At 41.4% G+C, this 10,976-nt stretch overlaps 1 protein-coding gene across 1 annotated transcript; it reads right to left on the bottom strand.

The window, feature by feature from the left end:
* Nucleotides 1–4,338: 4,338 nt before the first annotated feature.
* On the bottom strand, nucleotides 4,339–5,956 carry Defb127 (defensin beta 127). The gene is made up of 2 exons (XM_023560113.2): nucleotides 5,908–5,956; nucleotides 4,339–4,586 (listed from the first exon to the last, which is right to left on the bottom strand). Exons 1-2 carry the CDS (start codon nucleotides 5,954–5,956, stop codon nucleotides 4,339–4,341), a joined length of 297 nt encoding a protein of 98 aa, XP_023415881.1.
* Between the last annotated feature and the right edge of the window lie 5,020 nt (nucleotides 5,957–10,976).

The following is a 10,976-nucleotide window of genomic DNA, read 5'->3' as shown; positions in this document are numbered from 1 at the left end:
GCTGGCTCCGAGGCAGGGTGGTATGGCACTGGGGCAACACTTCAAGGCAGCAGTCAGAGCAAAAGCGGTGAACAAGCCTATTTTCCTGTCTTGTACTGTACACAGGACCCCCTGAACCTCCAAGATAGGTGTAGCACTCATAAAATTTCTGTGCCCTCTTCTTGCACAGGATGAAGAACTTACAAAGTAAGTATCTTGGCTTCCTGCTGAGTCTCTCAAACTTCTAAACTTCTCAAGTTGACACAGTGTTTCAACCATAACAGCCCTCTAGGCCTTGGACTTCTACAGACAGCCTCTGGGCCTGTCCAGGGCCAGATGACATCTTGCGGATTCAGGCTCCAGGCCTGCACAGGGCACTTGGTGTCTAGTCCTATCCCCGCCACCTGCATAGTACCATAAGGCCCAGGCTTCAAGTCTGCCTCAATTCTAGGCCTACTCAGGTCCTAGTCACTCAATGACCCCTGTGGACACAGGCCCAGGCCCACTAGGGCCAGGCCATCTGCTGTAGCCCTAGGCCAGGCTTGTACCCACAGGCTGGGCTTCTGATCCCACCTCTTCGTTAGGTGGGTTCCTGCCGCCTTAGGTCCAAGGACTGATTACCTCAGTCTCCATGGGGTGGAGCAGTGCTGACTCTCCCATTTTTCCCGTGACCAGCAGCTGTCATGCTCCACCCTCTTGCCTCCTTTCAGTCCCTCTGGCCCCTTCCCCCAGGATTGACTGGGACAACTTGCTTTAGTGTCTTCCTGGATTACTTCACAGCCACTTAAAGAAGTGGTACACAAAGCACCTCCACACTCCAAAGATCAGGGAGGGATCTGAGTCCATTATTAATATCTCCAACCTCTCCCAATCCCAGTAAGGTGCAAGTAACATAGCTAGCCCTCTTGACGAGCCCTATCAACTTTTATGGAGATGTGACAGCTGTTAAACAAACAGCTCATGTCTTTGGTGTTTTTTAAACTACTGCCATGACAGCTATAGCGTCCTGGCCACCCCACATATATGCACTGACTACAGTAGGTTTGAACTTGAACTAAGCAGTAAATTGAATTTTAATCAATCTATAGCAAGGATTGCATTTGGAAAAATTTGCACCAACAGGCAGATTCAAATTTGGGCCAATCAGCAGGCTTGTACATAGAGTAATTACATGCCTAAATTTGGACCAATCAAGAGGTTTAAATTTAGATCAATCAATCATAGGTTGGCAGCTGCTACTGAAACAGTGCTCCCCTCAGACTTTGTGGTTTGTTCTAGGAGGGTTCCCCCTGGTGTACTAGTACGCATGTCTGGCAGCTCAGGTCCTGTTGAAATAAAGCCTTACTCCAGTGGTCCTATATATCTCATGATTTTGGGTAAGTCCTGTAAACCTAATCAGGATTATTCTGAGTAGTATTTACAGAAAGGTTACCTGAGCAAAAGACCTATGAACTCAAGAGACCGTCAGTCTTGAAGGGCTTCAGAGACTAGCAGCCAACAAAGATCAGTGACAGCAGCAAATGCAGAGACCTGCAACGCAATGTTGGCCAAAGACATCTGGCATTAATGGGTGTGAAGCAGGAGCATCAGGCCCCAGAGGTGTAACGCTAATGATGAAGGCTGTTTGTGCTCGAAGTCCGGAGCCACTAGCACAACTGCATCCTCCCGATTCCTGATTTCCAGGAAAAGAGTCAACCGATTGGTGACTGGTGAAATCTGGATCTGCTCTAGGTCCAGGCCAGCCTCAGAGGCCACAGGCTCTTGACAGGTCCCAGCTCTAGAAGCACTAGGGTAGGGACTGTCACCAGCACTGCACTGTGTCTCCTGACCTACGTCATTAGGCCCACCCCAGCCCCAGGCCAGTGACTGCGGTCCTAGACATAGGCTGGCACACATGGGCTGTTCCTGTGGTCACAGGCTCAAGGCCTGTGGAATGCTTTCTGTAAAAGGTAATCAAATCTGTAAGTGAATATTTTATCAAGGCAATAAAATAAGAATATGCAACCAATATCAGAAATTAAAAAGGAAATGTCATTATTTATCCTACAGGCATTAAAAAATTAGAAAGATGATATCATGAAGTATTTTAAACCATAAATGTAAAACTCTTTAAAAAGGGAAAATTATATAAGTGAAAGTACAATAATTGGCTGAAAAACATAGCAAATGAAATTGACTTTTAACCTGTAAAAGGAAAAAGAAAGCTATAATAGTTAATATTTCCCATAGAGAGTTCAGTCCCAGTTGACTTGACCATTGGATTCTACTCAATATTTAGGGGAGAAATAGCAAGTCTACTCCTCTGTGATCTTTTTCTGTGGTCTTATACCACCGTGGTCCACCAGCCATTATTAAACACATCACTACTAATTGAACTATATACTCACTATGACTTCTCTGGCTTTTTCTTAGTGTCCTTTTCCTGTTCCAAAAGCCCATCTGTGTTTCCACACATTACCTTTAGTTATTGTGTCTCCTTAGTTTCCTCTGATCTGGGACAATTTCTCAGAATTTTCTTGTTTTTAATAAATTGGACAGTTTTGAGGAGTACTGGTCAGATAGGTCTCAGAATCTCACTCTGAGTTTTTGTGATGTTTTTCTTATTGTTAGTCTGGGGATATAGATTTCAAGGTGGAAGATGACATAGTGAAGTCTTATTTTTATCACGCTCTACCAGAAGTTCATGCTATCAACACTTACTTCTCCATAAACTCAGAAACAAGATTTTATCAGGGTTACCCACATAGAGTCACCTTTCTGTTGCTTTTCACATTGTTCTCTTTGGAAGCCAGTTAAACTACTAAGCACAGAGAGAGAGAGAGAGAGAGAGAGAGAGAGAGAGAGAGAGAGAGAGAGAGAGAAAGGCAATAATCTATCTCTGTGAGAAGGGGATATTTACATAAATTGGTTAGAATTATTCTATATGGTGTACCTGTCTTTTCTCACTGTTATTAATTTATTCGTACCAACAAGGATTCATAGCTTTTTATTTATATATTATAGTCTAACGCTATGTAATTTATTTTATTGGTCAAATTGTTCCAGTTTTGGTCATTAAAATCTCTTTCAGATTGACTTCTGTCTTCTTTTTACATGCCTTATTCTTCCAATTTTTTTTGGTCTTTGAGACAGGGTCCTGCTATGCAGTTCAGGCAGGCCTTGAGCTCCCTTTATAGCGCAGGCTGGTCTCAAACTCACAGTGATCCTCCTGTCTCAGCCTCCTGAGTGCTGGGATTACAGGTATGCACCACCATGCCTGGCTTATTCTTCCAATTTTTAAGTAGTTGCTCATTTTTTGCCACTATGCGTCCTCTAGCCTCGTCTTTCATATTCCCCACCCCAGCCCTATAATAGGAGATAAGGAGTTAATAAAAAGAGCACATGCCACAAATTAGTGGATGAATGAAATCTTAAAAATGCCTGTAGTTGTTATAGTGATGAGGTTTAAGAAATGAAACTGGAAAATGAATATGAAATGTAGTTAGAGAAGGAACTTTTCATGTTGATCATATTCATTGGTCTATCTTTAAGAATAAAGTGGAGTACGTATCTGGATCATCTTTGTGTGGTCTTGGATATCAGGACAAAAAAATCTCATATGATACTGCATTTCCCGCTAATTTCTGTGTTTTATGTTTCACCATAACTTCAAAGGGTCCTCCTACCAAAGAGCAATAGAAATGATGACCACAGAACTTATTTATGCCTGCCTCTGTTTTACATAATGAGCTCTGTGACCACAGAACTCTGTTCATTTGTCCTCCCAGCTCTCTGCTGCTACACAGGTGCTTCCGGAATCAAACTTCTCCATAGTTCACCTTTGAATGCTGTAATTTCCATCCAATCAAAATGCAGCTATGGTTTCCTGAACTGTCCTGTCTTTTCCAGGTTCCTTCCATTTGTCAGCAGTATTCCACACGCTCAGATCTGCATCTCAGCTATCACTTACCTGCTGACATCCTGCATTTTGTACAAGACATCATTTTAATCCTAAACTCACTTGTAAATCTCCTCCAATACTTGCTCCACTTTTCCCTCTCCTGAATTACATATTAGTTTTTCTGAGTCTTTTATTCTAATAGTCCATGTTATATTGTTTATTTGTGTCTAGAGCGCTGTTATAACTGACCTTTTGATGAGAGGTTCTGAGTTGTCCTTATCAGTTTAGTATGTGCTATCTGATACGTGTTTAACCTTTGGTTAAAGAACAGAGTCAGAAGTTTGGCAATGAATCTTTATTAGAATCTTCTTGAAAGTCATTCGGGAGATCAAGAAACTAGAAGGTAGAAGGTGTGGATCTCATCACCTTGCTGTGTGGGAATACAGTGGGAAATAAACAAAGAGAAAATTATACTTGATTTATGTGTGATATGTCTCGAGAGTTGAGAAAATTTCTGGCACTTCATCTTGAGGAAGAGTTAAGGCAAATGGTTGCGGCTTTGGAGGAGGTGGCTTTGTAAATTTTTTGCGTTCTTCTAGTTTGCTGATACTGAGGCAGCAGTATCTCCCATTTTCACATAGCGCCTTACGTATTTCGGTTACTTTGCAGATTCTTCTGCAGTGTCCCTGAACATAGTCTCCCCAGCATTTCTTGAGTTGTTCTGTTACTGTGCACATGAAAGAACAATAGGCCAAGGTCAGTGTTTGAGAGTGAGCATGACTCAGTTATGAGGAAGGGATGAGAGGCTTGTAGGGGCTAGGAGTTGGGGTGTCCACAAGGCCTATTCTCATATCTTAAAAAGGATTCTATTATAAGGTGAACCTCAGCAAACCTCCCCACCCTGAATGCTTCTAGGATACTGTGTCCTTACACGCACCCCATCTCTCATGCTCAGAGAAACTGCTACTGTGTATTTATTCCTCAGTCAAATTCTGTTCTTGGGTTCAAACCCACTATCATGGCCAAGAATCATTCTCCTGTTAGTCAGTCAGGTCTTTTTTCCCTTCAAAGCTGTTCCTCCTCTGCGTCCTCTCAGGACTGCACACTTCTGCCAGTGCATATCTTCCACTGTTTCTGTGTCATTGCAGAAATATGGTCATCTTTCTAATTCTTGAACTTGCTGTATCCTTCTGACTTCCAATTTTCCCCTCCCTCCAGAGGCAAGAATTGCTGCAATGTTCAGCCCTAGAATTGTGCTCATCTTGCTATGTGTTTTTTCCTTTCATGATATTAATACTTTCGGTGAGATAAAAACCAAAATATTGAAATTTTGGCTTCTGTAAACAAAGATGTTGCCTTGAACCCTAAGTTCTAGAGCTCCTCTGAATTTTAGAAACTTAAGGGCAAGATAGACCATGAATATTTCTATAATGAGGGAGTAAAGCAAAAGATCTGGTTTTGACAGAGAAAAGGAAACTCTTAAGTTTTAAATTATAGGATGTGCTAGTTACAGAGGGTTTGACATCTGTTGTATCATTTGCAACATCATGTTGCATTAATAAAACCTCTGTGAGCCTGGTATAGTTATTACCACAGATGAGGAAACTGAGACTCCTAGAGTCTTCACTGCTTATTCAAAGTTGACAAATTAGTAGATAGTTGAAGGCATATTTTGTAAACCTGACTCCAAAGTTTGATCTTTTCCTACTATCTACCCACTAGGCTAAAATGTATATTTGAGTGGAAAAAAACATGGTTGGGATCAAAGTAATAACTATGCAGAGAAATAAAGATATTTTAAGATGTTTGGCTCATTCTTTTCAATAATAATGCATTCTTAGAGGAAATTATGATCTTGTCAGGTCTGAGACTATTTATTTTTAAGGATAATACCATGCAAGGAAGAGGGCATTTCTCTCTGTGTGTAGATTTTAGGGTCCTGGAGACCCTATACACAGCATATTGTGGTGTAATATATTCCCCTGTGCTCTTGGAAATACTCCATCCCATTGTTGATTTGCACGAGGCCCCAGAAAGTTCAGGGTTACCTGTGGGATTCTGGATCAGCAGAATTGCAGTGACCAAGAAGAGATTCATATTTGGGCTTCCTAGAGGTGGAGGCAGTCAAAGCTCCTGGTCCTGAGAATTGCAGACTATTTCACCTGCTTCAGTCTGAATTCTTATGCACTGAACCAGAACAGATGAGGTGGTGTGATGAGTGCCTCCAACTTCTGACCTGTAGGCTAGGCAGCACGTAGGCAGATACAGGAAATGTGGTCACCCACTTCACCCACATACAGAATGCAGGGACACCTGTTCCATCTATCACTCCTGATGCCATCTGTAGGCTGTCAGATGCTGGTGGGAGAGTCCATGCCTTGCCTATTTTGGCCATCAGCTCAGCTGCAGAAATAGGATAACAAAATGAAGACACAAATCTAAAAATCCAACAAGAATAATTTCTAGAAGTGTTCCCATAGTGGTTTTCTTTCATGTTTGAGAAGAGGTAATGATGAAAGAGGGTCTGACCCAAAGTCATCTGCTCAGAATTTTAGGATGTTTAAAATTCTCCAACATGAGCCACAGCTGGTGTGTAAAGTGTATGCTCTTGATATCTTACTCAATTACCTTTATGCTTACAGGAGACACAGAATGTAAGACTTGGTTCCTATCTGTGCATGATGTCTTTGGAAATTCTTTTCTTTTTGAGACAGAGTTTTACTATGCAGTTCAGGCTGGCCTAGAACTCACTTTGTATACCAGGCTGGCCTCAAACTCACAGCAATTCTCCTGCTGCAGTCTCCTGAGTGCTGGGATGGAAATTCTTATTATAGCTATCCTATTCTCTTTAGTAGGTATTAACTACTTGATGATAGCAATGAAACTACTGTAAGTCAGATGCCTCATAAGTCATAAGATGGGAGATATTTCTCACATCTTCCAAAATCTTGACATCTAGGTATCATTGGATACATATTCAACATTAAAACAAATGCTAGCCTAGATCATATATATCAACTAGAAGAGAAGGGAATAAATATGTCATCTATGTATAGCAGAAAGTAGAACCTAAGGATATTCTTTTATGTGAGCATAGAAGGTAAAGACAGAGAGCTTTTTTTTTTTTTTAAACCCAACAGACCAGACTTCCTGAGAACATGGCGGACAGACAGCAGCAGCTACTGAAGGCTCTCTAAAGGCTCAGCTCAGAGGCCAGGAATGATGCGGACTAAGGAGATACGAACCAGTAGAGATATGCTCTGCTGACTCAGGAACGATCTGGGCTGAGAGAATCTAACTTAGAATACAGTCCTGGCGCTAAAATAGGAACAGAAAAATCTCGGTGTGGAGGCTCGACCCCGCGCCATTGGAAACCGCGGTTTGGATTTCCCGCCACCCAGCGGCTGGCTGCCTCCACAGCGGCTCGGCAAGGAGAGACACGCCGAGCTCTGGGAACGGGAGTCTGCGAACGGAGTCGGAAACAGGACGGACAAGGAGGAAAACTGACTGGTGGCGAGGTGAGCAAGAAACTGATCCCCTACCACAGTTTGACTCCAGCGGAGGTTTTTCTGGGCTCGGGCAGTCCTGTAAGAGCAGGGCGCGGTGACAACTCCAGCCGCACATTCCCCTCTCGGACGGGATTGGTGAAAGGTGCCTGGCCTGAGTGACGCTGCTGGCGGACTCCCTAGGCTGGCCTAACCCAGATCCCAGAGCCTGATGGTGGCCCGGAGGAGCGACCGACTCCCGCGTAGGCTGCCTCCTCCGCAACTCCCTGGGGCGCAGCGGTGGGCGGGAACAACTAGCCAGCGCAATTTGATCAGGCTGTGGCTGACAGGCAGGGAAGCCGGGCCTCCTATGTAAGATTGCATTTTATAAGGAACAGAAAATATGGGGAAGGGAAGCAACAAAAAAGGCTCCTCGGCCCCCAATCCTGAGAAACAGGCAATAGTGGACACCGCACCAATATACATTAAGCGCCATCTAGAGAGCCTCATAGACCAATTCAGGAATGAAGTTATCAATGACCTGAAGCTAGAAGTATGCAGAATAGTTAGAGAAATGCTAAGCACCACCCAGGAAAAAGCAGATGGTGGAATGGAAGAACAGAAAAAGAGGGGAGAATTGCTTGATGGAGAAAACAGAGAAAGCATTGAGTATGTGAAGCAGGTCCAAAGAGACTATCAAGAAATTAAGAAGTCTATCCAAGACTGGCATAACAGCTTGAAAGAAACTAAGGACAGACTATCTGAATTGGAGGGCAGACTTGAAACATGGGAGAATGAAATGAAAAACTTCTTAAAAATAACAAAGAAACACACAGCAATAATACAAAGACAAGAAGATGATAAGAGGAGCCATAACTTAAGGATTAAGAACATAAAAGAAGAAGTAAGGACACAAACAAGTGAACTACAAAAGCTACTCACAGAAATAATCCAGGAGAATTTTCCTAATTTAGCAAAAGGTAAAGATACTCAGATGTATGAGGCATACAGGACCCCAGCTACCTACAACCCTAACAGAGAAACACCCAGGCATATAATAATAAAAATTCCAGAAATTCAATACAAGAACAGAATATTAAAAGCTGTAAGAGACAAGAAACAGATCACTTACAAGGGAATACCCATCAGAATTACAGCAGATTTCTCTTCACAAACCATCAAATCACGAAGAGCATGGGGAGAAATAATTCAAGCTTTGAAAGATAATAATCTCCAGCCAAGATTGAGATATCCTGCACAACTGTCCCTGGAAATTGATGGAAAAACGAGGTGCTTCCAGGATAAAGAGGAACTGGGGGAATTTGCAACCACCAATTCAACCCTACCGAAAGTATTGCAGGATATTCTAAAAAAAGAAAAATACAAAGAACCCAGAAATAGTGGCGGGGAGGCCACAACGAATGGAGCAGAGAACAAAATGAAGAAGACAAACTGACAGCTACTGACAGAAAAAGAGCTCAACAGAAATGAGACAGAGAAGATTGGATGATAGGAACAGCTTTTTTTGGAGAAAATGACATCTTAATAGGTAATGCTGATTTAGTACCATCTTGTTTTGAAGTCTCATCTAGCTTTTGTTCTTCTGTCTCCAATGGTCTAAACAGGTTGTATCTTATTGGATTTTGTTATGTACGATAGTATAAGCAAAAACCTTTTAAGGACAAGGAGATTATACAGAGACCATTGTTCATTTTCTGTTAGTCGATTCTAAATACTCTATGATGCTGTCATTCTCTTAAATGGTTTTACATTGTTTTGATATACTTAATGCTACAGTATATGAAGTTGTACTCAAGGACTTCAGGGAGGGAGTCAATATGGTAACTATTTTTGGGTCAGGATTATCTGGTGGTGAAACACTATTCTGCTTAAAGGGTTATGTTTTGATCTGCCCTGTTTCGCTGTTATGCCCTCTTTTTTCTCAATCTCCACTCCATTATTTACTTTTTAATTTTTATCCATTTAATTAAAGGGAAAAATATAGCAGGATATAATATAGTAACCCACTTTGACTTTCTATTATCTCGATTTGAAGCCCTGTATTACTCTCACCATCTTGTTTTTGACTGAGGTTCCTCTATTCTGTTTTGCTGGATAGTATCAGGTTCGAAAGTTTAGGCATCAGCTGAGAAGATAATGAGATTCATTATAACGCCCATTCTCGTTGACTTTTATCTACTTTTGAAGACCTACAATATTTCCAATGTTTTGGTTTTGTCGGTTTTATTCTTTACGGTTTTGTTCAATTGTATAACAACTAATGATATAGGCAATTCTATTAGAAATAGTGGGAGGCATTATGGTAACCATTGTTGATCACCTTGTATTATGTTTTCATATTATCTATTATGTCCACCCTTTTGACTTGACCGATTCTGTTCTGTTATGTCACATTTGGTTTTACTCTCTTCCAAAAAAGCAATAAGAACCGTGGGAGCAATGAAACCCAAAATGTGTAATAGTCATTGTACAAAAGAGAGGAAAAGAAAGTGCTCTAAACTATATAACTGCATGTATATTTAAATGTATAAGATAGAAAATGATATCACAGAGTTTTATTGGATCATTGAACAGAACTGTTTGCAGTATCATTGTTGGAATGTCCACTCTACAAGCTTTAATTTTGTGACTTGAACAATTATTTCTAAGATGGCAATATGTAATCCATTAACTAGTGATTGCCTACTGCGCATTTTTTTCTCCTGTAAATCTGTATAACTTGTACCCCTTCACTGTTTTTTTTTTCTTTCTTTTCTTTTCTCCTTAAATAAATAAAAAAAAAAAAACAAAACCCAACAGACCTAATTGCAAATCCTTTCACGTAATGGAAAGGCTGGCAGAGTTTTCTCAAGTTCATATAGGAAATAGTAAACTAAATATAATTGTATTTAACTTATCATAAAATGTTTAGAATATTTCTAAAGAAAACTTTAAAGTTGTTTTATAAAGGATCTGATATTAATCTTTATTCATTTTTAACTAAGAGACATGTACTTATTGAAGATTCTGTTATGTATCATGAACTATGCAAGATTCTAGGTATAAAACAGTGGACAAGATATAAACAGCATTTCTTCTGATCAAAGAATTCACTTCTGAGCAAATAACATATGGTAATAGGACCCTGTTCATGGAATTCACTGGTCTTAGTATGTTCATCATCACTCTGGATAGAGCAGTGAAGTAAATCTGAGAACCCTTGCTGAAGTCCACAGAGTTTGGAAGTCTGCACCCAGCAACCCACCCGCACTCAGGAACTATTGCTGAGGCTTGTAGGGACCAGGAGTCTGTGCCCAGTGATCTTAAGTCATCTGGGAACCTGCAGGGAGGCCCTTGGGGACTGGGAAGCTGTGCCAAGTGACCTTCCCATACTCAAGAACCACAGGTGAGGCTTGTGGGGACTGGGAAGCTGCACCTAGAAACCTGCCCATACCTTGGAACCATCTCTGAGGCCCACAGGGACTGGGAGTCTGGGCCTGGAGACGTGCAGCCATCAGCAACCCTCAGTGAGGCCTGCTGCCATATGGACTGCCAGTGCAGGAAGCACCTAAAACTTGGCATCTAGCTGATTTGGAGGAACACAGGAAAATGCCAAAATGAAAGAACAAAAT

This window comes from Cavia porcellus, unplaced genomic scaffold (genome assembly GCF_034190915.1).
Source record: "Cavia porcellus strain 051 isolate PalLab524CR breed Dunkin Hartley unplaced genomic scaffold, mCavPor4.1 scaffold_5, whole genome shotgun sequence".
In the NCBI taxonomy this organism is placed as follows: Eukaryota; Metazoa; Chordata; class Mammalia; order Rodentia; family Caviidae; genus Cavia; species Cavia porcellus.
This window is presented reverse-complemented; position numbering and strand designations above follow the sequence as displayed.

What these genes read in the sequence shown, in the direction of transcription:
- Defb127 (XM_023560113.2), bottom strand. Translation starts at nt 5,956, where the DNA reads ATGAATCTCTTCTTGGTCACTGCAATTCTGCTGATCCAGAATCCCACA. An exon ending in GCTGATCCAGAATCCCACAG is followed by an intron (nt 4,587 to 5,907) that starts GTAACCCTGAAC and finishes TCATGTGCACAG; the next exon opens with TAACAGAACAACTCAAGAAA.